The 26,958-nt window shown below is 41.1% G+C and overlaps 3 protein-coding genes across 14 annotated transcripts in view; 1 reads left to right on the top strand and 2 right to left on the bottom strand.

Moving 5' to 3' along the window:
- Positions 1-707: 707 nt before the first annotated feature.
- tbx2b (T-box transcription factor 2b) lies at positions 708-9,382 on the bottom strand. 4 transcript variants are annotated; one of them, XM_008425195.2, is made up of 8 exons: positions 9,242-9,382; positions 7,977-8,804; positions 7,000-7,267; positions 5,771-5,923; positions 4,594-4,670; positions 4,264-4,433; positions 2,931-3,514; positions 708-2,460 (listed from the first exon to the last, which is right to left on the bottom strand). In XM_008425195.2, exons 2-8 carry the CDS (start codon positions 8,333-8,335, stop codon positions 2,005-2,007), a joined length of 2,067 nt encoding a protein of 688 aa, XP_008423417.1. In that variant the 5' UTR covers positions 8,336-8,804; positions 9,242-9,382; the 3' UTR covers positions 708-2,004. The 4 variants fall into 4 exon arrangements, with proteins under 4 accessions (XP_008423417.1, XP_008423418.1, XP_081470991.1 ...); XM_008425196.2 differs by lacking the exon at positions 9,242-9,382 and adding an exon at positions 9,065-9,199; XM_081614865.1 differs by lacking the exon at positions 9,242-9,382 and having other exon boundaries at positions 7,977-8,835.
- LOC145554666 (uncharacterized) overlaps positions 9,356-26,958 on the top strand; it is a 47,710-nt gene continuing 30,107 nt past the window's right edge. For 2 of the 5 annotated variants that reach the window (XM_081614869.1, XM_081614868.1), the window contains exons 1-3: positions 9,901-10,040; positions 13,948-14,070; positions 14,146-14,202. In XM_081614869.1, the coding sequence (XP_081470995.1) occupies positions 9,901-10,040; positions 13,948-14,070; positions 14,146-14,202 (320 nt within the window). Of the gene's footprint in view, positions 9,497-9,900; positions 10,041-13,947; positions 14,071-14,145; positions 17,258-22,221; positions 23,229-26,958 lie in introns of those variants that run through there. The other 3 variants (XM_081614866.1, XM_081614867.1, XR_014090649.1) reach the window with 3 other exon arrangements.
- bcas3 (BCAS3 microtubule associated cell migration factor) overlaps positions 18,572-26,958 on the bottom strand; it is a 386,651-nt gene continuing 378,264 nt past the window's right edge. For 4 of the 5 annotated variants that reach the window (XM_081614859.1, XM_081614863.1, XM_081614861.1 and 1 more), the window contains one exon: positions 18,572-19,701. In XM_081614859.1, the coding sequence (XP_081470985.1) occupies positions 19,553-19,701 (149 nt within the window). In that variant the 3' untranslated portion in view covers positions 18,572-19,552. Of the gene's footprint in view, positions 19,702-23,857; positions 23,868-26,958 lie in introns of all 5 variants that reach the window. The other variant, XM_081614862.1, reaches the window with a different exon arrangement.

Raw genomic sequence — 26,958 nt, 5'->3', positions numbered from 1 at the left:
AGTTCAGCTACAGACATCACACTCTGTTAATGAAGAGCTCCATTATTATCATGAGGATTATTTATTTTAATTTTCCCACTGGACAGACAGCTCATTCGGCTGGGAGTTTGTTCCCACACCATGTCCCCACTTCACACTGAAACACTTGGATTTTGTCGTCCGGCTGCAGAGGATGTGTGAGAGAGCTTCCTATAAATACAGGCATTACTCGACGCTTTCTAAAAATACAAGCGTGCCGCACAATAGTGAAGGAAGTGCTGATTGATTGTGAGCGAAACAGTGAAAATAGACCTGGATGACGTCACACACCTAACATAGACTGCAGAATAAGCGCAGGATTTCTATTGTTCATGTTGAACGTGACAGGCCAAATGATGACGACGGTGAGGATGAAAATACCGACCAATCAGCTGCTGCATTAACACAAAGTCTTGTAATTACCGACCATTCAAGCCACGTATTTTAGAAGTAGATCGACACTTTTAATTGCGCAAATATAAGCTGTATATTTCTTTTCAAATTCAACAAACCACATTAAAATTTCGACTTTCTCTGCGCATGTGACCAGCAGATGGCGCCATGGCACCACCTGCTTTTGCATAAAGGCTTTGCTTGAGTTCATTCCTGGCATCATTTAAAGTTACTCGCAAAATTTCTGCCAATATTTTCTCTAACCAAACATCAGGATAAAAACAATAAAAATGATGGAAGTTTTAATCACAACGATTTTTTTTTATTGAAAGTGTGAGACAACTCAAAAAAGAGGAAAACCAGCATAAACAAGACAGTTCCATCTTTAAATAAATTCATGAGTATGAATGTTGCGCACATAAGAGGAACTCCTGACTTTATTAAAATAACCTGAGGTGAGTTTTTTTTCCTTCCTTGATTCCTTGCGGATTTTTTTCTCGTTCCTCTCTGTTTGTTTGTGGATGTGGACAAAAACATGGCACACTCATCTCCTAAAAATAATATTACAATTTAAAAAAATTCTGATACTCCATACAGTTGTTTTTTTTTTCAAACCAACAAGCGCTAAATAGCTCCAATTTACAGTATATGTTCATTTAGCATAGGGAGGTGAGGGTCAACGAGAAGGAGGATCAGGAAGGGAAACGACAAAAAAAAGTATATGTACACGCTAATATACAGCATTGAATAAATTAATACCAATTGCATATTCTTGATCTTAGATTTATTTACAGAAAATTTTAATTACATAAATAGTTGAGCAAGAATATTTCTGGCATGAAATGATGAGCGGTTAGTCTCTGTCAGACGGGATTTTCACCTTCCATCCCTTTTTGTGAAATAAGCAGACCTGCCGTCATGAGGCTCCTGTTCCAGGATCGGTTTTGCTTAACCCCCCCCCCCCCAAAAAAAAAAACAAAAAAAAAAAAAACAACAACAAAAAACAACAAAAAAAACAATATTAAAAAAAAAAAAGTTGGATGCTGAAAGCTTCAAATGCTCCATATATGTGCGTGCAGCTGCAGACTCACCCATACATGGGCGCCTCCAGGCCCCTCTGTGGTTCATCCTAACATCACCACATGCCAAAGCTACTCTCTGCTCCACATAAGTGGTTAACTTTTTGCTAAGATATTTGATTTCCATTGCTGTAGAATTGTAATTTAGGATTTTTCAAATCATTCTGAGCTCATTTAAGAAAGCATGATGGTGTACCTGGTGGGTTTGGGGAGAGGATGGCAAACAGCAGGACTCAGTGGTTGTGGTGAAAATGTCTAGAGAGATTTTCTCTGTAAACCAGTCAGCACGGTAGGAAACCTTCAATACTTGTGAAATAAAAATAAAAAAAATGATTTCTTATAATGACAGACTATATCTTTGTGTACCCGCAGCTTTGTTCTGAAAATATTTTTGTAATTAGTCTTCATAGACTCTTATCTGTCAAACCTCTCATGTCAGTGTCTGTGATGTGCTGTACAGGACATATGCACCCAAAGTTCTCTGGTAGTCTTCACCCCAGACACAAAGTCCTCATCACTTTGGAGAGTCTGCAGTGGGAGAGGGTTCTCGCTGCCCCTCCAGGCCACTGACCAGTCTCTGAATGCTCTGCAGCTCGTTTACAGAGTCCTTCATGGAGGTTTTGGGAGACGCCACCTTTCCACCCAATCCCCCTGTCTTATGGTTGCTGTGGTGATCTGGGGCCGGGCTGCTCTCCCTGCTGCCAGGTTTGGATGACTCGTTGCCCAGGCTGAGGCTGCTGGACAGGCCGGTAGTGAGGAGGCTGGAACTCTGGGGCAGCGACACGGGGAGCTGGTAGGGGTTGAAACGTAGGCGGGGACGGGACGAGCCCAGGAAGGGATTTCTGGAGAGCGGGCTGGAGGTGCTGGTCGCAGGGAGAACTGAGGCTGAGGCTGAAGCTGCAGCTGCTGCAGCTGCCATGTAGGTGTACGGATACGGGAAAAGACCTCCAAAAGGAGGCATGGGGATGCCCTGAAACACACAAGAGCAACAACATAGGACTGGTGTGACACCAAAGCCGTAAACATCTTTATCTTCTGAGCAATGTATTATTTTTTTTATTAATATTATCCTCTGAACCCAGTGATCTATTCTAAAAACAAAAAAACAACATGTTTTTATGAGTAGACTTCTGGTAAACTCTTCTAAATTAACAATAAATTACTTAGGAGTTCTACACGCTTTGTGTATTTTACTGTTCATTCTTACAACCTTGACTTAAAAGAGAAGGAAAAAATCCTGCTGATTCATGGTAGGTTAGCTCCTGGTATGTGAAGAACTGTGCAAAATGAGGTGAGAATAAACGGTAAGGTGCCTAAGAAGGGAAAATCTAGCCTGACTACACTCAGGTCCATGCTCAAGGGTTTCTGCTTTACTGCTGTTAGATAGTCTGATAAAGCTTACAGAGGTGCAACATTTTTGGTCTGTGTGACCCTCCTTACCTGAGAGGCAAGCATGTGCTGAGACAGATGGAAGGGGAAAGGGTTAGGAGTTCCTCCAGTGCCCTGGGTGGAGAGGCTACCGTTTTCCAAACCACTTGCTCCTGAAACAGAGGCCAACAGATGCCCCATTCCCATAGCAGAAAAGGCTCCAGGGGCCATGGCAAACTGGCCGGGATGAAACAAAAGCGGCGATCCGGTGCTCAGGGGGTTAAAGAACTGCTGACTGTGGAGCCCAGACAGAGCCAGGCTTTGTAGGTGACCTGGGCTGAAGTGCGAGGGGCTCTCAGTTTGGACCACTAGAGGGGAGAATGTGTCCTTAGTGGCAGCAGTGCCTCCAGCCTCAGCGTCCTTAGTCAACACCTCTGTGGTGTCCTTCCTGTGCCTGCTCTCTGCTTTGTCCTTATCTAGATTCCTTATACTGAATATGGATTCATCCTTCTTCTCGGCACTGGGCCGGTCCCTCACACGCTCCTCACACCTGGAGCTGTAAGGGGACACAGGTTCAGTCCCTGGGCTGTTGGAGCCTGTGCAGCGCTCGTCCTGCTGCTCCAGCTCCTGCTCACTGTCCGTGAGTGTTTTCTCATCTGAAAAACAGAAAGTGGGAAGATGTATAAGTCCAGTTCCCAACCGAACAAATGAGCAGAGTATGAAAAACAATCAGACATCTTCTGAACTTCAAAAGTTGCTCTCAAAATGTACGACATGCCTACTTACAGCATATAGCCTGGATTAAAAATCCCTGGGGTTTTAAAGTTTGTAGTGTGCATTTTTAATGTACCTGGGCTAAAAATAAATGTGTTTTGTTTCTAATGAAAAAAAAGCATTAGGCACAGTTTGTAGCTATTAAAGTTTTATGCATTTAGTGTAAAAAAATGGGTCAAAAATATACTGGAAAAATAAGGTCTTGAGGAAAAAAGAGAGAAAAGCTTTATAGATTTTTCTTTTCAAAAGTTCAAAAACAGAGTTTTAAAATTCAAACTTGATCTTTTCATCGTCATGTGTCTGTACTCACTAGGTTCACTCAAAGTTAACAACAATTATTATTATTATTATTATTATTATTATTATTATTATTATTATTATTATTATTATTATTATTATATGTTGTTGTTGTTGTTGTTCCCGCTGGTAAATATCAACTTTCTTATAAAATAGCTGAATTATGAGGGACAGGATATAATCCAATTCGATTAATAACATCATGATGGATTAGCCAATATAACATTGGACTGAAGGTTCGGATTCCGTAATTCATCCACAATGATTAATATTGCTGTCCTGCTCACCCAGGGCCGCCAGACAAACAGACTAACAGCAGCCTAATATTTCTCACCTCGGCTGGGCCTGCTGAACCTTAGCGGGCTGGTGCTGGGGCCCAGCGGGGAGTGGACCGCATCTCGGCCGGCCTGAGGCTCGCTAGAGGAGGCGTCCGAATCCGCGCCCTCCCGGTCCGCTTTGCACTGGTCCTCATACATCCGCAGCGAAGGCATGGTCAACTGTTTCCTGTAAATAAATTCATAATTAATAATAATAATAATAATAATAATAATAATAATAATAATAATAATAATAATAATAATAATAATTCTGACGGCCTGGTATAAAACAGTAAGGGGGACGCGCATGCGCACATGCACGCCTTTAGCAGGTGTTGGTTCCGTACCTTTTTTCTCTCCTGCCGTTGCCCGTGTCTCTGAATCCTTTAGCGAAAGGGTTGTTGTCAATTTTCAGCTGCGTTATCTGCCCAAAAAGCATAAATAAGGGCACGTTTATTACATCCAGCCTACAATTAAAAGAAGGACAGTTGGTTCCGCCAGCTGGTTCTTATTGAAGGAAAACGGCTGGGATTAACGCAGGCCGAGAGCTGGGCAGCAGCCACCACTGCCCTGGATTTGCATTATTAATAAAGGTGTCAAATGGGGGCGTTATTCTTATCGGCCTCCAGAGAGAAATTGTACTACGAAATATTCTTTATGGGCCTTGACGAGTATTTGATAGTCAGCAGGGAAACTGGTGCCATACTGGAACAAATGATTAGTATCACAATAATTAATAATGCGACTTGAATCGCAGTTGCGAATGCCATGTGTTCTGAACCAGACCAGGTCTGTCGACCTATGACCGGACACGGAGCAGAATAAAAACAGTCCGTTTTTTCGGGGCTCCTGGAGGCCCTCAAAGCTCAGCTAATAAAACGCTTCAGGCATTTTTCAGTCGGAACAGACAGAATGTCCAGCAGCTCCTGGACCTCTAATCGATGGTGACTCTTCACCACAAACTTTTACAAAGAACCCCCCCCTCCCGAAACACACCTCCGATCCCACCCGTCCGGACACAAACCCAAATTACCCTCACGACTCGACATAAAGGCGCACAAAGTGAGCTCCGAAATGACAGTAATGTTATTCAATGAGCAAAATAAATAAATAAATAAATAAATAAATAAATAAATAAATAAATAAGATCAAATTTATTCTACTTGAAGCCAAAAATGAATCAAACACTCTGTTGTAATATTTATTCGACCAATTTGTTCATTATGCATCTTAGCCTTCTGTTATGCGTCCATGCCGGCAGAGAACTCGCGGCCAAGACCCTGTGAGATAAATCTTCTCCACACACAAATCCAAGCAATTAAAAAAAGCAAGTGGAACATGGGAGTCCTAAGCAGGAAAATTAGGCGACCTACAAAATCAGATTAAGTCTTCAGGGTTTTTGGCGGCGGTGGTGGGGGGAGGGGAAGTGGATGCGTGCAGTACATTTATTATGCAAACCATAGCGGCCATATTAGTGGCCGCCGGCGGACGTTGCAGGCGGCAGCGGCAGAGGCAGCGGCTCACCTTGTCGTTCTGGTAGGCCGTTACCGCCACGAACTCAGTCTCTGGGAACACGTAGGTTCTGAAGGTGCTGTAGGGCAGCTTCAGGATGTCGTTGGCCCGCACTATGTGGAACCTGGGCTGGTACTTGTGCATGGAGTTCAGGATGGTCTGGACCAACACACACAAAGAAGCACAGCTTTGGCGTAAATATCGGAGCATGACTGAGGCTAAATATGCAGAGGTGGATCATCCAGCGCGCTGTTATAATTACTGGCCACATAACACTTGTCTGTAATTAGTTCAGGGTAAAGGGGCAGAAGCAGAGCAGGCCACACATGTTGTCAGAGATCAGAACCACAGGAGGGAAAAAAATATACATAAATACATTTTTATTGGGAAAAAAATCCATTGAAATTATAGATATTTTGGTGGAATTTTTGAGATTATTTCGGCGATTATTTTAAAAGCAATCATATGAAATTTGACATCAAATATTTTGAAGTTCTAAATAAAACCAGCAATTAATGTGAAAAATATTATGCTAATTTTGTAAAATATTTCCAAAAAACACGGGAACATTTAAAAGCATGAACACAAAAGTCCTGCAGCAGCTTTCATAACGACCTGCAGTTCTATTTGCTTCTGCAGCCCGGACTCTTTAAAAACATTTCATTCGAATAAAATACAACGTAAAGGGATCATATTAGTAGGTTGATATATTATAATATATTATTAGGTAACAGGTTTCTGTGCCTTCCACACACATTTCATTCGTTTGTCTGACCCGATTCGACAACACACCACCTAATCCCGCTAACACTCGGCCCGGATCTTTTTTTCTCTTCCCTTTTCTTCCTCCCAGCGGCGGCAGCAAGGATCCGAGGAGGCTGCGGAGCAGGAGCAGGAAAACACAGCCTGCCTCTAAATCAGCCGAGCTGCGATGGAATGAATAATCTCTGTCAACAGACTTGGACTCGTTTGGACAAGTAGAGAATATTTGAACTTGGATTTTGAAGAACTTTTTTTGTATTTTTATATTTAAAATAGTTTGTCTCGTAATGAAGCAATGTCCTAGCTGTTATTCCCGTCGCTGACATTTTTTCTTTGACCCACTTTCCAAATCATAAAACTGCTTCCTGACCTAAACTTCACCACTAACACCATTACATCCAGCCCAAACTCCCACGTGCGCACATAAAACGAATAATTCCACCAAGCCAACCACTTTCACGCTGATTTAGGCTACTTACAAATCCGTGCTTGTCCGAAATGTTGTTGGTCAGCTTGAGTTTGTGGAAGGCAACAGGCTTGGCCATCCACTGCTCGCCGGTGGCCGGGCTGTCCGGGTGGATGTACATCCTCTTAGGCATCTCCGGGTCGGCCTTGCCCGCAACCATCCAGCGAGAGTTGTGGAACTTGTAGCGGCAGTCGTCCGCCGCCACGATGTCCATCAGCAGGATGTATTTGGCTTTTTTATCTAGGCCGTTTATCCGCACCTTGAACGGGGGAAACATCCTTCTGCAGAGGAGAAACAGGGGAAGTCACTGCGGCGCTTCGACGCAGTGGAGAGGACGCAGGAAAACCACAGCAGCTGTCCCATTTGATTTTATTACAGAGAAAAATCCACAGTGAGTCTGTTCATCTCTCTCCTTCTGCGTGTGTGTGTGCGTGTTTGAGTGTGTTGTCCAGCAGCGTATTTATGAGCACACTGCTTCACCTCTCTGCGTTTTGAAGTGACAGCCTGTTTATAAAAGCCAGAAGCTCTGCTGTCTCCATGAATGCAGTTTGAAAGATAAAACCCGATAAAAGCTCAGGACACAATCCCCCCCAAAATACCGCAAATATGCACTCTGAACCCTGTGATGGGCGAAATTAGACTGTGTTTGTAAATAAGACAGTTTTAGCCCCACAACGCCAACAATACAAAATCGAAACCAAACTAAAGAAAAAACAACAACAACAACAAAAACAACAAAAAACAGAACAGAAACTACATTTGAAGTAGTACGTTTTGGGTTAATTTGAACTAAATATGTTGTGTTCTTCAAGTTGGTTTGGATTCTGGTCATTACCAGCAGCTCAGACTAACCATCTGTTGGTGAAGGCCTAACGCAGCATTTACTGTTTGCTGCCAGCTTAAATCTTACAAGTTTTAGTATTTATTTATTTTTTGTTTTTAAACGACTTTTCTATAGGGAAACTGAGATTCGGTTTGAGGAATTCTTACCTTCCAGACTTGGTAATAACCATCTCCGTTCCGAGTTTATGAAACTGGTCCCAAAGATCCTTGGCTTCCAGCGTAACTTTGGGGTCGTCATCCACTTCCTCCTCGGGCTCCAGGCTCTTCATGCTGCGGAGATGAGCCGCCTGATGGTGGCTGAGGGCCGGGTGGAGTCCAGCCTCCGCCGCCCCGGCCAGGCCGTGCTCCGGGATAGGCTTGGTGAGCGCCCCGGGAGGAAGGCTGAGCGCTGGGAAGAAGGAAGGCTGCGCAGCCGCTAGAAAGGCGGACATGGGGAAGTCGGTCGGCCGGTGTGGGTGGAAAGGGTGATAAGCCATCGCAGTCCCTGTGAAAACTGGATCTCTCATCGGTGCATCCACAAAAAGCGAAGTGAAACAACGATGGATGTTTTAGTGGTATCTCCGCCCCGACCTGGAGCCAGTGTAGCTCTGCGCTTCGACGGCAGATACTTTCTTTAAAGCGGTGCAGACGGCTGCAGCCTCTTGCCAAAACACTCGACGTGTTGTCGGGTAGAAAAAAACAGACCAGAGTTGCTGCTGATGTCTTTTTTCCTCCTTCGGTTCCTCGGCTGCGTCCTTCAGTGTCGGCGGCGCTGTGACGGCTCAGCCCGGCTGCGCTATGTCTCCTCTACTTCAGTCATTCCACCCTGACTGAAGAGATGTGGCCCTGTTCACTGCTGATCTGTTACTATCTCACATGTCCTTCCTGCATCCATCCCCAGCACTAATGAACCAAGCCCCTTTGATTGCTGATTTTACGCTTTCTGGACCAATTGTGGGCCCCTATAGGCGTGGTTCTGACAGCTCCGGCCAGACTCTAGGAGAGGAGAGGAGGAGGGGTGGAGGGGCAAGAAGGTGTCGGAAGCATTAGCAGTAAGAAAACATGTCAACAGAATAAAATATTAACCAATGACAGGAAAGATTGGGAAATCCCACCCCCATTTCCAAGCCAAACACCGGGTCAGCCCTCAGTGCTTGGCCGGTGGAGGCATCATCTCTCTCGGCTTGCGTTTTTACAACGTCGCCTCCGGGAAAAAAAAAGCAACCTGTCCACAGACTCATTGTCTACATACTCACCTCTGAGCAGGAGAACAGCTTCGCTGCTTCACAGTCAGTGTCTCAGAACAGGAAATCCTCGAGTCGCAGCTATCTGAGCATTCCGGAGAGACTGATCTCCCTGAATCGCTACTCTCCGCAGCCGCTCTCCATATTAACACACACTGTAGTTATTGGTCGGCTGTTTATTGCGCTTACGGTGATTTGCTTCACAGTGTGCCGGGTAGGGTTAGCTGTGCCTCGCCTCAAACATCCCCAGCCTCTTCGGGGGGAGAGCAGCTCAGCCTGGCCGTGTTTCCTGGTCAAGGTGTCGGGGAAGCAGCGGCAGCAGCAGCAGCGGTGCACTGAGGGCTGGAAGAGGCACAAGCTGCGTTAAAAAAAGAAAAAAAAAGAGGAAACGAAAAGATTCACGATGAATATAGTCTGAGAGAAAATTCAGGGAGGAAGAAAGCGGTGAGTGTCCACTTCAGTGAAATTCTTCCTTGTTTAGCAGCTGAAAGTTTATTGTATTTCTAGACGATCTTTTTGTGATTGGACTTGTGTTGTTGATGCTCAGCATCGCGCTGATGTTTCCTTCTGCGTCGCTTCTACTTCCACATCAAACAGACGCGGCGATGACATGATTTAGTGCTGAGTGGGATCCGAAAACAGGCCGTGACAGCGCGGGGTCTCCGGCGGCTTGGATCCGGTTAAACGGTGCGGACTGTGCGGGGATGATCTCCCGCACTCACCGGCCTCCGGACGCCCTGCTCCGCTGAGCCTCCGCAGGAACAGCGCCGCGCCGCGCCGCGCCGCGCTGCGGCTCCTGCTGAACTCGAACTCGGGTTGTTAGCGAGCCGCCCGGCGCCAGTCGGCTGATGCACCGCAACGAGAACAATCTCCTGTCTCTTTGTATTTACCCTGAAGTGTTGCATGTGCGAGCCCCTCCGGCCCCCTCTGCTGCCTCATCTGCGGCTCCGCTCCACTTCTCCGCCTCGGTCATGACTCGGTGTCAGATGTGAGCTGTCTTTTTTTTTTTTTCTTTTCGTTCTTTTCGGAGAAGCAGCTGCTCTGCTCGGGCCACAGGCGTCACTTAAAAAACAAAAACAGAAACAAAAAGTGATCCTCTCCCTGAATGAGACCGTCAGAAGCGGCTGCGTATTTCCTATGAAGACTGGAAGTGAGCCGCGTCTCTGCCGCTTCCGCTGACAGCCGCTAAAAAAACAACTAAAAAAAACAAACAAAACAAAACAAACAACAACAAAAAACTGTCATTGGCTCCAAAAGTGTTTTGAATATTATCAATACATTTACAGCTCAAATTAGCAATTGGGTGTTCTTTTGTATCCAAAATAATTATTCTTTTATATTTCGCCACTTTATTACAGAAATGTGCAAATAATAAAAAAAAAAACAACTGAAAAAGTGCGTCGAAGGGGGCAACACTAAATATTCACTCCTCTTAAAAATGCTGCAGCAGTTACATGAACGCATGATGTAGGCGCATGAATTGCTCATCTCTACCGTGGTACACACTTGTTGCTCGGATTTTTCCAGTTTTCTGCAGCCACGTTCAAGTAGCGAGCCTGCGGGCCAGACAGCGGCTTCCAGCAGAGTCAGACCTGTTGGGTGGAAGCAGGGCTGCGAGTGAAGCACGAGGATGGGCTGAAAAATCATTTCTCTCATTGAGACTGCATGGCACATAAAATCCTATTAGAGCGTAAAAATATATTTATCCAAGAAGGTTTACTTTCATTTCTCTCTGAGTTAGGCCGCACCTGCCCGCTGAGAGGAGAACCTTCAGACCTGCTGGGTTGGCAGGGATGAAGGAGCAGCTGATTTTTGTTGTTTTAAAAGCTGACCAGAGCTTCACTGAGAGGGTAAAAATGAGCAACACATGGAGAGGGGATAACGGTTTTTCTGCCGCAAAACTCAGCTGGATAATTGTATCAACAATGCTGGTGCAAATTAGTCACCATTTATTTGTTCTGTGCCCTCAAACGGCAGAGAAATCTCCATTACGCGCGATTTAAAAGTCATTAAGTCGAAGGAGGACTGCTGGTAATTCTCGGGGCTGTGCGCTGACAGATTAACACATCCTCTGTGTTGGGGATTAATGGAAGCAGACAGTAAATATGCTTCTTAGACCCGCTCTTTGGGCACATGTGGGAGCTGGTTGTGTCCAACAGAAATGCAGAAATGTGGAAAATAAACTAACTTTCTGAGACTGTTGTTCCTGATAGTAAACAATAAAACACAGAGGGAATTATCATGAATTACGCTGAGAATGAGCATTTTTGGAAGGGTGAATATGAGACATCAGATCTTGCTGCAGTTTGAGCTCATATTTAAAGATAATTAACTGCTTGCGTGATGCTTTTCATACAGGAAGTTGACAGAAGCTTTTGAGTGAGTGTCCTTGATTTGCCCGCTCAATACAGCTCAGTGCGGCTGCAGATGTGGAAATGCGCGTAAAAAGCGCCTCCAGTCTGCATCAGCGGCCACTGGATCAGCGATCCGGGCCCAAGACGCTCTAATTACAATACAACCGGATGGTTTTGCGCCATATTCGTCCATAAACGAGTATTGTTGTGTTGTTCCTCTCCTAGACATTGTTCCCTTCTTCCTTTCATCTCTCCATCTTCTCCTCCCATCTCCCTACATCATCTCTCTGGCTATATTTAGCGGCTAGACTGAGGCCTTGGCGCCAGACCGTTTAAGACCTGTCAAAGTCCCTCATATTTCCCCTTGTCACATGGACCAGCGGCCCTCTCCTCCTCCTTCTCCTCCTTTTCTCTTTTCCTCCTCCTTCTCCCTCCCACTCCACCCATAGCGACTAGCCCTCCTCCCCTGTCTTCTCCCCTGCTTCATCTCTTCTTTCTCCTCCTGCTGCTGCTCCTGTTCTTTTCTCTGTTTCATGAAATCAGCTCCAACTTGTGGAAAAGCGCCACTGTATTTCCTTAAACGAGCGCAAACAGCGTAAAAGAGTTTCTCTGTCTGCGGAACAGTTTGACGCCTACATGAACCCACTTCCGCAATGATGCAGACATTTTCAGTGAAAGTGACTTAATGATCCACCTATCTGCTGCTCTCCGGTGAAAACCCGGCGACAGGTGGGTGACCAGGCGGGGGCGCTATGGTGACCCCCCTAACGGAGGTGTGAGATCAGAACCAGACAGTCTGAGGAGGTCCGATCAGGTTCAGTGTCACAGTGTCAGATAAACTCTGCTCCTTCACACTGAGTGGACGGAGGATTCATTTCAGCTCTGCTCATCACGACGAGTCTGAACTGAACCCCGAGCACTACCAGGTTGCGTTGAGCACTAAACTGACCACCTTTAAAAATGCAGAAAGGCCCCGCAGGTGGAGGAGTTTGTCCGTCATGCTGACAAAACCCCAGAACCAAACAAACCAAAAGACAGACTCTGCGCTATTCTTTCACAAAAGCCCAACTGATCTCTTTGAGTATTAAAAAACACACTTAAAAAGAAAAGAAAGAAAGCATCTTTGCTAATATATATATGTATATTAAATGTTTTCCATGAGATGTCTATAGTGATTACTAATTTCATCTGATTTCATATTAATCTTTTCTCGATTTTTTATTATTGTGTTGTTATATATCCAGTTATTCAACCATCTGCCTCCTCAAAAGTGATCTAGAACATTTCGGCCTCTGCGCAACAACTTCTAGAACCCCCTCCCCACATACATTCAGGGTTTTCACGCATTCATCCTCTACTTATGAGTTAATAATACAATTTAGTGCAATGTTGATTTAAAAAAATTTCCGAACGCCGAAAATCGACCATTAAAATTGTTATAATTTTTAATATAATGCGTTTCTGCGCAACAGCGAGATATTATAGATTAAAATAATGATAGTAAAATAAGTAAAAAGACGGGGAGTCCTAACAGCGCTCAGCAAACTGTGTTCTAATCACAAAACCTTAGAGCTGGCTCAACCTGCAGAAATGTCGTTTTTCTAACTGCCGAAACAAAGAACAAACAAACAAAACAAAAAAAAATTGTGGAGTTTTTCTAAATGGGAAAAAATGAAACAAGGCGCCACATCGGGCAGCAGCTGAAGAGTCCGCTGCGCTCATCACTGTGCAGTTATTCACACACACACACACACACACACACACACACACACACACACACACACACACACACACACACACACACACACACACACACACACACACACACACACACAAATAACAGACAAAAAAATATATCAGGCAGACAGAATTCAAGTCATCCTCCAAATTGATCCTATAATGAAACATTGCAGTTCAGTTTATTATTCTAGCGTTCAAAGTTTTGCTGCTTTTTTTTTTCTTTTTTACACATCTGGAGATCGGCGCCTATCATAAATATGACAGTATTAAAAATGAAAAAATAAATAAATACGTAAAAATAATTATAATTAAAGCCATGAGTTTCTACTCCAGCAAATAACCTGGTGCTAACTTTAAGGTCAGGGGTCAGCAGCCTGTACCCCCCCCCCCCCCCCACCTCACTGCCAGGTTGCGTTGAGCACTAAACTGACTACCTTTAAAAATAAAGCCGTTAAAAAGAAAGACTATTTTCAAACAGATGGAAGTTTTCTTTATTTAACTACATATTTAGAATATGAGGAACCACAAAATATTGTGTCCAAATTATGTTTTAAGACCAAGGAAAATATAAAGAGTTTACAACAAAGATGCATTTTAAATGGATGTTTACAAAAATAAAGAAAACGAATAAACCTGATTAAAAAGATAGAGTATTAGTGAATACTAACGTTAGCATTAGTATTACTGAGGAAAGTGGATACACTAACTGTCTCAAAGTAAATTGAAGAGCTTCTAAAACGAACCTTTCCCACAGTGTTTATGTACAGACATATTGCTCATTTCTGTCTTATTTGTGGTCAGACTTACTGAGGCCCCAGGAGCCCCTGAAGCAGCACATGCAGCTGCAGGTGAGTCTGTCCAGCGTGTCCTCGTCGGCCCCTGCAGATCCTACTATGTGGCCCCGTTTCTGCAGACGCCTCTCAGGTGACTGATGTTGTAAAACACAGCGCTGCGTCTCCTGTTGACGGACTCCTCGCTAAACAACATTTATCTCCCCAGGAACCAGCGAAGACAGATGTTCTGTTCAGCAGCGGCGAACGGAAGCTTCCTCTGCAGGTAGGAGCTGATCTGATCTGCCTCCATTCACCTCGACTCGTTTCATTTTTTTAAAAACAGAATTACAAATTACAACGAACAAAAAGACGTGAAAAAAGAATAGTAGGGACACGTGGTTATTAACTACTTCCATGTTTGAGTTTCACCTCCGCAGGATGATCTGGTTCAGGCTCAGCAGTCCTCTCAGGTGGTCAACATGGAACTGATTGACTCACAGCAACCTTCTTTCTTTTTTGAGTTATTTTGTAAATGTTTCTAGTCAAAGATATCTGCTATGCTTTTTTGCAAATAAAAAACTTCCCAAATTCTATTCAATTTTCTCTTGAGGTTTGTTTCAGTGATTCTTGAGAATAGGGACAAAACAGGTCCTATGGATAAAGCACAAAATTTGAATAAAATATACACAAAATATAATTTTTTCAAATATCTAACTAAACTAACCTGGGTCATGTGAGCACAACAACGTATATTTTCCAGGTATTTGCTGAATGTTTTTTTATTTTAAACATTGTAGTCGGTGGATGATGCCTGTAAAAGCCCTTGTCCAGGAGCAGAACTCAATGCATTATAATAGTTTAAAATAATTAAAGAAATACAAAAATTATATATTATGACAATTAAGTACAAGTATTCATATAAATAATTAAAGTATCAATAAATTGAATTAAAAATAATTTTTATATATTTTCCAACTCCATTGAAATTTGTCCCTAGTTTTTGTCAACACCGTCAGAAATGAAAAGAATGTTAAAAAAAAAAATCAGGCATTATTGGGGGGCACCAGAACTTCTGAGGACCCCATGACCACTTCCCTTCTCTTTCTTTGCTAAGAGGGCTAGTTAGCTCTGGTTAGCTTATGTTATTTTTTAGTGTTTTCTTCTTTTTATTTCTAAGTTTTTTGTCACAACCATGATGTGTCAACACCATAACTGACAATTTACTAAACTTTTATGAAATTTTGTGAAATAAAAGCTTAATTTTGGTAAAATGTAAAGATTTTATGGACCTGATGAGCTACAATATGGCCTCCTTCAGAATAACATATAAATTGAGACAGTTGGGCTTTTTGTCAACTCCGTCAGTTTTTCTGACTCCATCAGTGAAATTGTTGTCAAATCTCACTTAAATGTGCAATTAATTCATTTTAATGTATTTTACATAAATTGCATTACTTCACATGTATGAAGTTTTTCATTTTACTCACTAGTTTGTCACCACCTTCAATTCTGTGTCAATGCAGTGTCAACTCCGTCAGATGGACTTGTTTTTTGTTTTAAATAATATTTTGTTTTTTGAGAAGCATTTGTCTGTAAAATGAGTAAAATATCACTAATAGGGTAATTAAAAATTATTTTTTATTTATTTTTGTCAGATGGTGATGGCAGCGTTCTAGGTCAAGTCGATTAAAAATGTAATTAAAAAAAAATGTTGCCACTGGGAGCCTGCACCTTAGCATCTTTACATTTCCAAAACATTATTTGTCATATTTGCATACATCAGGTTGAGAAATAAAATTTTTGTTGGAAAAATTAAAACCCATTTTGTCCCTATTCTCAAGAATCACTGTTTATGTTGCTGCAATTCACCACAAATCTGTGTGTGATGATGTATTTATCCAGTTTGGTGGAGAATATTTACAGACTGAAGGAGTAAAACATTTGGCCTTGCAGCAGTCTTATGTTGTGTGCATTGGTTCAGATGATTTTGGCAGATATTGTCTGATGTTGAGCACCATGACATAATGTAAACAATAAATTTAGAGGTCAAGCTAACATATTATGGAGATTAAAGCACATGCCACACTCTGTCACATTAACGTCTGCTTCTTTCATTCACAACTGCTTGAAAAAAATCATTTAGCCATCCTGAGATATTCCCAGTTTATGTGAAGCTGCACAATGTAATAGTTTTACATTGTATTTCTTTTGACCAAATCATGTTAAATGACTTGATCTCAAAGAACACATTGATCAATAACTCCCAATTTCCATCTTTGATATGAAAAAAAAAACAAAAACAAAAAACATAACAGCTAAATATAAAACAGAAAAAAAAGCTACAAGCATAAATGTCCAAAGCTTTAAACTGATAAAGTGTGTTTGTTAATTCATTTTTGGCATCCTTGGCAACAGGTAAACATAAGATTAGGGTGATTGCAAGGAGGCCATCTCTCCTCAAGGAGTTGGAGTTCATTCTAAACAAAAAATGTAAATAACAGTAACATTTGCTACAGTTTCAAGAATGGTTTTATTATTGTAATTTTGTATTTTTTCACATATTTTATAAAGAATTTTTGACATGGCTTTTTTAAAATTTTAAATAAAGATAACTAAAAACTGATAATTTTTTCATCATCCCTTTACATTATTTTATTTTATCAGAGGTGGATAGTAAGTAGTTATATTTTCTCAGTTAAATTTACTTGAGTTACTTTTTGGACAAAAAATACTTACAGTAGCTTTCCTTCACTGTACTTAGAACTTTTTCTTGAGTGGTGTTATCATGAAATGTCACCACTGTAACTTGAGTAAAATGTCTGGTTCCTGTAACTACTGTGAGTAACTTCATAACTTCACCGAATGAAGAACGGACATTTTTTAACCAAAAACAAACCAGACACACATGAACACAATTAGGTCAGACTTCTTTGTTTTACACAAATCTCATTGTTCTAATGTTTATTTTCTATCTGCTGAGCATTTTATTCCCTTTGGAGCTAAAGAAAATACAGTAAACACTGGAAGCACTTCATCCTGGTCTAACACACACATCTATCTATCTATCTATCTATCTATCTATCTATCTATCTATCTATCTATCTATCTATCTATCTATCTATCTATCTGATAGATTATTTGTTGGATTATACATAATTTTTTGTCTTTAAAATAGTAGAACTGCACTATATGTATTTATCTGACTGATTACTTGTTTTTTAAATACCTGTCAATTCTTTGCTCAGAAAATGTCCAAGCCGGGTAGCCTGGCAGCCTGGCAGGTCACAGAAAGTTAATTTTCATGTTTTGGTCAGAGGCCAAAAAAAAAAAAAAAAGAAGCTTTGTGTCACATTTCCAAAAGGTATGTTTAGCCCACAACACGGTATGAACAGAACATCATGGCCACTGTAGAACATGGTGTGTCTGCAGTTATTCTTCAAATAACCAGAATTATTTTCAAAGCAGATTAAATTAAAGTATATCAAAATGCAAGTCCGTTTTAAGCCCAAACATTTCCGTTTTTACTAGACAGCTGACGATGAGGAGGGATTTTATTTTTCAGTATCATAAATCCAATGTCACAAACAAACATGAAGTTGGTTATTTAAAACATTTCTTCTAGGCTATGGAAAATTACAATTAGATTATTCCACCTCTTTTCCATATTTTCCCTTCTACAAACAAGATTGTTGCTTTATTAAATTGGAGAAATGTCACTAAATGTGGAGAAGGTTTGAAAATGATGTCAAAATTTTTACCATTTAAATCTTATAATTTTACCAAGTGTGTGGAGATTTTGTAGAGGCTCTTGCTGCAGTCAGCCCTGTTCTGACTGATGCCGTGTGTGTTTGGTCTTCAGTGGGCTAACTGTCAGGACCTGGTTCTGTTTATTTAGGGGTTTCACGTTATGCTCAATCACTAGAATTTAAGAGTTGTGCTAAAACACACACTTTGGTAATCTTGGAAAATATACCATGCTTTCAAGGTACAATCACTTATACTTGTTAAAAGTAATTACATGAAGGACAAATATTTAACAGATGCAGTATATTGGGAAACATGGCTTTAATGTAAACAGTGAAATCCTATGTATTTATACTGCTACCAGTTGTAAGTGTCTCATTAAACTGACTTCTGACTTCAAAGTTGTGTTTTCTTCTTGCTGATCATGGGAGTCTAAACAGCAGCAGGAAAACAATCTCACACCATCTCCTCTCTCTTCAAACCGGACTGGAAATTACCATTTTCAGATGAACACAAGTTCAGTTTTTATTGAAAAGAGACTCTTTCGGATCCTCCATCCTTCCACTGAGGATGGAGCATTCAATTCAATGTGACTTTTTAATTTCAGGAGTCTGTTAGCTTTCACCTACATCTGCCTTCAAGTTTGAGTTCAGTGTTATATTCTGTTAAAGTTTGAACAAAGGAATTCTGGGATTTCAAACTGAGCTGATTAAAATAAACAAACAGAGCCTCTTTTTTTGGTTCTTCCAGAACAAAGAGCCAGCACTGGCAGTAAAAAGGCCCTTTAACAACACTTTATGGTCTGTTAAAAATATGGTACTAGTTACCTGTTGCACTGTGTGCTGATGGTCACTGCTGTGGTTAAAATGGAAACAACACATTTGGAGAAATCCACATAAACATAGAAAAAATGTCCTCTACTTTTATTAAGCTTTTAATGAATGAATGCTGGGAAGCAAAGTTAGATTATTATCAACAACAAATGTTTGCTCTCCAGTTTTTAGATCCATGGACTTCAGTCCACCTGATCACTGTCATGCACAATATTATCAGTTTGTAAATCATCCAATTACTTTACATTGATTAAAAAACAATTACAGGTAACAAATAAATCATGTTCCTCTATGCTAAACAAAAAACTATCAGGAGAAAAATGCATTGTTTCAAACATCTACAGGTTTTTCAAGATTTTGGTCAAAATATGTAAAACAAACTACAAAAAATTTAGTTCAGCGTGCAAAACCAGAATGTTCTACATGGAACGGCTGAGTGCAGTAGAGGGAATCCATCTAGATAAATTCAGAAACATATTTCAATTATACTGTAAACATCTAAATTACTTCTGCAATGTAGTAATAGTGTCATCTCATTACTGCATCTTTTGTCAAATGTAATTACATGAAAATCAAAGGCATGAAGGGAGTAATTTCAATCACAAACATTTAGCAAGGGCCCATGAAAGCAGCCACACATATCTAAAAACGCACGCACGCACAGAGAGAGAGAGAGAGAGAGAGAGAGAGAGAGAGAGAGAGAGAGAGAGAGAGAGGTGGGGAGGAGCCACACATCACTGCCTGGAGAACATTCTTTTTCTTCTCCTTTTCTTATGGCCCAGACACACAATAGGCGCTCCGTAAAAAATCAGCAACACACATGGAGGACGCTCAGTGGACACCATGGCATTAGAACTAACTAATTAAAAGAAAACAATCAGCTAAAGCTTCACCAAACAGCAGAATGTGAGTTTAGAATATTGACCAATATTGACGAGAATATTGATCCAGCTGGGGTCTCTCTCATGTCCCACCAGCTGTGGGACAGCAGACTACAGCAAGCACACATCTGATTCACACTGCTGTGGAACTTGTGTTGAGCAGTGGGCCGAAGCTTCAGGGGAAGTTGGTGGGGAAGAGGCTGAGTGGCTGGCTCTCGTTGGTGGGCAGAGGGGAGCGGTATCCTTCGAAGTTGCGTGGGATGCTACCGCTGGTGGAGCCTGAGCTGTTGCTGAGAGTCTCGATACTGCCCTCCCTCTGCAGCTCTGCACGAGACACAAACAGAAACCTGCTGTCAGCAGCATGAATTAAAGCTATAGTACATACATTTTATAAAAAATATTATTTTTCTTATCTGTTGAAACAGACAGTATGAGACAGAAAATCTGTGAATAAAAAATGGAGCTCCTCTGCCTTCTAGAAACAACCAATCAGAGCCAAGAGGCGGGTCTTAGCGCTGTCAATCACAACTTCATGTGGTGCTACTTATGACAGGCTGTGCTGTTAGCTAAGGCTAGTTAGCATGGCCACCGATGACAGTCGATGAACGGTTTTTCTGTAACAGTAAATCGTTTCTCCACCATTAGCACATTTAGCAGCGAGTATGTGACTTTGATTGACAGCACTAAGACCCTCCTCCTGGCTCTGATTGCTTGTTTTTGCTCAAGAATGGTGCACTTCTTCAGACAGCAACAGTAGCATGGAAGAGGTGGAGGAGATCGATATTTTCACAGATTATCTATCTGTCAGCATAAAATAAAGGGACATCATGTCACTTTATAAAAGTTCTAAATCAGATGCTAATGTTAGCCTTGGTAGCTAACAGTCAGTCTGGAAAACATAATAAAATCACTACCATATTTTACCAAGGAAAATAAAATGTTTATCAAAACAATGATGGATGTGGGTCTTAATAATTGATAAGACAGAAAATACATGAGGCCTTTAGGCCAGTTTGATCTGGAACCAGGATGATACGCTTGATTTACTTAAATATGCTTGGATTTTTAAACTTTAGTGTCATCAATATATTGCAAGAAGATAACATTTATATTTTTAATTGCTTGATAAACAATGTCCCACAACAATTAAGAAAATTATTTAATTAATGGAAGTTTTAAACATATTTCACTTATTAATAATGTTGAATTTAATCTGTTATTTCAGTCAGTTTTAAAATGCATACAAGTTTAGAAAACTGGACTATTAGTTTAAAACTATAATAGTTATTAAAATTGGTGAATTCAGAAAAATAATACTTGGATTATTTCTTTAATTTTTCCCAGCTAAAGAAATCTCTCATTACAATCAATCAATCAACAAATCATTGAATAAGTCAATCAATTAGAGGTCAGCTAACATTATGGTAAGCCACTCAGCCACTTATAATCTGTTTATTTCTGTGTTAATCCATAAAACCCATGACCGACCGGCTGGTTTATCCAGAGTATTTCCTTTCGCTTCAGCTCCTTCTTCACCATAGGTAGGAGATGAATCAACAGAGTAAAAGTCTGTCAGCTTTTCACATGTTGTATTAGAGATGCAAAAAGCTACATAAGAACCACAAAGAAAACGAGCTCATTGGACAGAGGTGCAGCAGAGAGAAATGACTGCTGCAACAAGTTTCCAGATTTTTCATCTTAAAGATGTTGTAGATTTTCTCTCTGTAGCGTACATTGTTATCATAAACACCACTGTGGATTGTCCAAGCAGCTCTGGTCAAGATCTGACCATCAGGAATTAGTTAGTTATTACAAACTGTCAACCATACCAGTCAGTGTGTGGACGAAATGCCGTGCAGCTAATGGAGGTGCAGTATTTAGACTGTGATGCATGCAGTGCATTGTGACGTCCATCTGTGTTTAATCTCCTTGTGCTGCCGGCTGCTCGGCTCACACTGGCTGTTGCAACACAGTCACACACACCAGCTCGCATCCGAGACCCAGTAGAACCGTCATCTATAAATCAGGAGGACGATGTGATCACTAATGGCCGTGAGATCAGAACACGTGGGCTTTTTTCCTCGGCACTTTAACTCAAGTTAACAGAACAAAACCATTGAATGCATCTGGATCTTCAGGCCCACATCAAGACCACTGACGAAAATTAACTTGGAGAAAATGTCCTCTGAGCATGAAAGTGATGAGAAGGTTCACTAATAATTAAGAGCATCAATAGTAATGGCATAACACTGAGGAAAGCTGCAAATATGTATGCAATACTCTAATTATGAGCTGTTTATAAATGAGTTGAGCCACGCAGCCCTGTAGCTCACATGTGTCAAACTCGAGGTCCGCAGGTCAAAACCGGCCCACCATATCAATTTATGTGGCCCTCAAGCCTCTGGAGGGCCACAGAAATAGAATTTCAAGATAACACTTATGTGCTTATTATTTCATCAGTCAAATCACATCAGTTTTTATTTATATGCTGCCAAACTGCATCAGTATGAATTTTTAAAACATATTTAATTTAAAAAAGTACTGATCTAATGCAGACAAAGTTAAAATATTTTAAGTTTAATACATTCTACTGCAACTGGCCCCTTACAAATATCAGTAGTATGGCAGTTTCATGTAAATTATAATTTAGTCATGTTAAAATTTGGCTTGGTTGCCCTAGCAACCACAGTTTTAAACAACAAATTTACCTTAGGTACCAATAAATGCAGAGCATTTGTGTTGCTTTAGCACTCACATGACCTAACATACATATGACACTGGCATGAGACTGATTGATAAAGAATAGTCTTTAAGCATACAGGGTTTGTTTTGTTTTATGTCTAGAGGCCAGATCTCTGGAGAGCCCGCAGCATCATCAAGGACCCCTCACATCCCGACCACCACCTCTTCAAACTCCTGCCCTCAGGGTGGGGCTTCAGGGCAATAAAGTCAAGAACAAGCAGACTGAAAAACTGTTTTTATCCAAGCTGTTGTTACCCTGAACACAACTAATTAATCTAAAATCTGATCACATTTATTTATTTTTCCTTAACATCTCAGTTGTTGTGTGTTTCTACTATATTTTTATATTTATTGAGATATACTTATTTATTATTTTATTCAATTTGACTTGCCTTCGGGAGTTATTTTTTTCTTTGGTGTGCAAAGACAATAAAAGGAATTCTGATTATGAAAAACTGTTAGTATTGATAACAGGAGAACCAAACCTTCAGCGTCTCAGTCTGTTATGTTAACAATTTATTAAAATTAACATAAGACAACAGATACTGCTTGTTGATACTGCAACACAAAATCACTAAGATTCTCTCACCCAGAAATGGAAAAAAGAAGAGTACTAAATGGCTGAAAGTCTTTTTAAAGTTACTTTAATAACATCAAACCACAGCATGGATTTAATATTTCCTGCTTATGTTGAGAGCTAATGTGGACAGTGTTTCTGCCATGCCGGGTACACAGGAAGTGGGAGTTTCTCACTTGGGCTCAGAAACCCTATTTTCAACTGCAGTATTATTATCCCAGCTCAGGCACCATGTGCCATGCTGTGGTGTTATCCCTGCCTGCTGCCAGCTCTCCCACCCCCACTGCTCTAATTCCCCCAATACTACACAGGGCAGTTACGTTGAAGTAATCCCAGGCAGAGGGGAACGCTGGCCGTTCAACAGCTTTGTTTCACTTAATATTAAGCCTTACCAGGCAAAAGCAAACTAATGGTTGAAAAAGCTAATAGCTGATAGTTTTACGATGAATAAATGTTCTGTTTTTAGAGCAATATGATTTCTTATAAACCACAATGGACAAACATGTAACTGTATTCAAAGTCTAGTAATATAAATTATCTATAAAGGTTGCAGAGTACCAAAACACAACTGATTGCTGTGATTATTTATCATACATAACCAAAACAAAATAAGACTAAGTTCATCCTACAGATTTAGAAAGGAACGGACCAGTCAAGAGCTGCTAATCAATGGAGTTGATTGACAAATTATCTGTAAAAGAAGAAACGTTGGCAGTTTGCTGCTCTGGAACATACAGGTGCTGTTAGCATGGAAATACATCAGCAGGGACTTTAGAGAGACAACAGCTGCAATCAGCGGCTATCATTCTGGCTTCCGTTCAAATGACTGAAGCTGGTTGTTCTCTAGAAAGAACGTTTAGGAAGTTCAAAGTATTTAAGACAGGAGTGAATATTCCAGCAAATTCCCACTGGCATTAGACAGCGTAACACTCATAGAAACTGCAAGGAAACAGCTTCCTGCCTTAAAAAAACAATCATGCAGTACAACATTGGCTTGCTAAATTTTTATTGTCTTGATATGTGAAACCCTAGAATAGAAAAAGGGTATAATTTATTTTTCCCATAACTGTAACTGTAGGAATATAGGGCATCTGTAATATTAGCCTTTTTTTCCGTGATGGCAACAACAAAGCAGAAATAAGTGTTTAGAGTGAGCCTCACCTCTGCAGCTCTGTGCCGCCTCTCTCCTGAGGGTCCTTGAGGAAAACTGAGACTTGGAATGGTCCATTGTTTTTTTGTGTTTTACAAACTGAATTGACTTTAATTTCTACACAGAATAAATAAAAAGCCCAGTTAACTGTACGCAACCAACCCAGGTTTTCTTCTTCTCCCACCACTAACCATGACTGCCACCACTTACCCTCCCAGCTTGCCTTTTCGCCAACCCCAGCTGGAGCTGCTTTGCTGTTCAATGTGTCATTGTTATTGTAGGTGCTGTAAGCTGCTGAACGCCCCAGCAAAGCCCCAAAGGCCCTTTCTAGTGCTGCCTAATCCACTTCATTGTGTGACGCCTACCAGCTATTCAACAAGTCTTAACCTCTCACGCCCCCAACACAATCCCAGAGTGCTCCCATGTTGGGGATATTTTCCTCTGGGACTCATGTTGCAAGGTAAAGCAATAAGGTTATTTACTACGTGGTTTTGTGTGATGTGATGCGTAGATAATGCTGATCTGGAGAGACCAGGGTAGGTATGGAAACTACTGTCAGGTTCAGTTGATATGGGATTTAAAAGAGATTGGATGGTTTTGAGCCGACAAATATTTTGTGCTTCTGTTTGAGAGGCTTATCCTGAAAAATGCCAAAACACAACACACTAGAAACATGAAAGCTAATAGAAGAATCTAAGATGGGGAGTTCTAACTGTAATATAAACAACGACAGTACATTTCATCTCCTTTAAGACACAGAAACAGGAAGACTCGTTGTATCCCCGCGAGTCTTCCTGTGCATAGACAAATCCTTTCACTCTTTCTATATGTTCAGAGAAGCCATTATGTGCTGCAGCTGCCTGCCACACTGAAGAAGAAAATACAAGTAAATACAAGATGCAGAGGTTGATATTAGGCAGGCTATTCAGGTCAGGCTATGACACCTGGAGGAGAGACAGTGAAAGCTCTCTGCTTTGTTGAGTTAGATAAACATTTTTGTACTTTTTGGCGACAATTTTTACACAATTTGAGATGTATACAGCAACAAGTTCATTCCACACCAGTCAATAAGAACAGAGGGGATGGTCCGAAATGCTTCGGCTGTGAACAGATCTTAATCCTCTTACTCTCTCACACAAACACACAGGCGCCAGTATACACACTTTCATTTTCATACAAACACACAGGCTAAATCATCCCTCGAATGCAAACTAAAACAAACTGTGCAGTTGTGGGTAAGAAAAGTCTGATTTCTGAGGTGGACCAGAATTCCCGGTTCTGTACATGTCAGTGTTCCAGTATAGTCAAAGTAAAATGGTTCATTTTAACACTATGCATATTGTATCAATGCAGAGATGGACATGATGATGTTAGCAGAGCTTTATAATATACACTGACAGGGTCAGATACTGTTTAACCCCAACACTGAGACTATTATAATTTGTGAGGTCAATGCTTCCTGAAGGTAAGGTCAGGAATTCCCAGTGGGGTTGGATAAGACTATGAAGCAGTTATCACCCTACCCCAACATCACAGAAAACTTTATTCATACTAATAATCATCTGAGAGTTGAAGGATGCTAACAGAACCAAAACATTTATTTCCTCTTTCAATCTTCAAAGCAACATTTAAATTCTTCATCAGTCTCAAAATAAAAACCCACACAGAAAGCACTTTATAAAACGATGGTGAGCATTCTGTCGTGTTGACGTGCAACAAAGTTCTCACTCTAAAGTGTGCAAGGCAGCTTCATTCTATCCTTCCTATGTCTAACAGGAAGTTGGGTAGGGGTGGTAACCCATGGTGATATTATTCTACTTATCCCAGCTGATTGTTTTTGTGTTATGACTTTAATCCCATCGTTGGCTCCAGCTTCCTCTGATTAGTGTTCTCTCGTCCAAGTCCAACACCCCAGTGAAGCTCATACACATAACTGCTAATCTAAAAAGATTCAGAAGCAAACATCTGTTGGGCTATATCTGAATTTTCTCAACTTAAAATCTCCAGGTGATTAGGACATATTTATATATACATATATTATTTCATATATATATTTTTTGAATCAAGTTACAGTATTTTACCTGGGAATAATAAAATCATTTGGTGCATCTTACATTTGGTAACTTCAAAAAAACTACTAATACTATAAAATGTTAGTAAAAAAGCTTACATTAAAAAATACCTTAATTTTCAGACTATGAGCCACTGCTTTTTCACATGCTTTGAACACTGATATGTGCTAATACCCGTATTTTCCGCACTATAAGGCACACCGGATTTTTAGGCGCACCTTCAATGAATGGCCTATTTTAAAACTTTTTTCATATATGAGGCGCACCGCATTATAAGGGGCATAAAAAGACGCTACAGTTTGGGTTGCCACCCGTCCTGTATTGAACCTATACGGGACGCGATTTGTTCCGTACTCTACAAATGTGGATGTGTAATAATAAAAAAGTGGTCCCCGAGTACTTTATATAGTAGGCTGTTTCACTCATGGTGTTGGTGTTGCACTATTGTGCCCAACTGCTTTCTGGGTAACACAGACCAACCGACACGCTGCCGCCACAGTCTCTGTCTCTCTTCCCCCGCCCCCGGCTTTAAATGTATAAGGGCTGGTCCCTTGGTAAACCTAGTCGAAGCACCCCGGATGAATATCTAAAGCCACTTTGTTGACATAAAGAATGTCAACAAAACAGTCCGACTCCGGTCTCCGAGGAAAGCCTTCAGCGACTGGGCTGGGGCGTGGCCAGACAATGGTGACCCTTCTCCGTCCGCGCACAGCATGTTTGTGGAGAACATGGTCCTAAATGACCTGCAGATGACCTGATTCTCATGTCGGTAGGTGGATACATAGACATAATATAAGAGTAGATCCTGCATTGGCTGCTCCGGCGCAAGAAATACGTCGGCCATCTTGGAGCGGTATACCCTCCTACTTTGCTCAATCAAAACAGCAGAAGATGCCTGAGCACTGAGGGATATTGTTGTTCGGATCGATGGACTATTAATGTGAGGGCTCCACAGACAACATTTCACAAGTAAGATGGACATATTATTGTGTATATTCTGTGACTGGAATATTACTTGACTGTATTTATGTCCACCGGCG

The sequence above is a fragment of the Poecilia reticulata genome, chromosome 13 (assembly GCF_904066995.2).
Source record: "Poecilia reticulata chromosome 13, P_reticulata-male-v2, whole genome shotgun sequence".
NCBI lineage: Eukaryota > Metazoa > Chordata > Actinopteri > Cyprinodontiformes > Poeciliidae > Poecilia > Poecilia reticulata.
This window is presented reverse-complemented; position numbering and strand designations above follow the sequence as displayed.

Coding starts and splice junctions, on each gene's coding strand:
- tbx2b (XM_008425195.2), bottom strand. CDS start 8,335: ATGAGAGATCCAGTTTTCACAGGGACTGCGATGGCTTATCACCCTTTC. Junction 5,924..6,999: donor TTTCGGACAAGCACGGATTT/GTAAGTAGCCTA, acceptor TTGTGTGTGTTG/GTCCAGACCATCCTGAACTC. Junction 4,671..5,770: donor CGGCCTACCAGAACGACAAG/GTGAGCCGCTGC, acceptor CTTTTTGGGCAG/ATAACGCAGCTGAAAATTGA.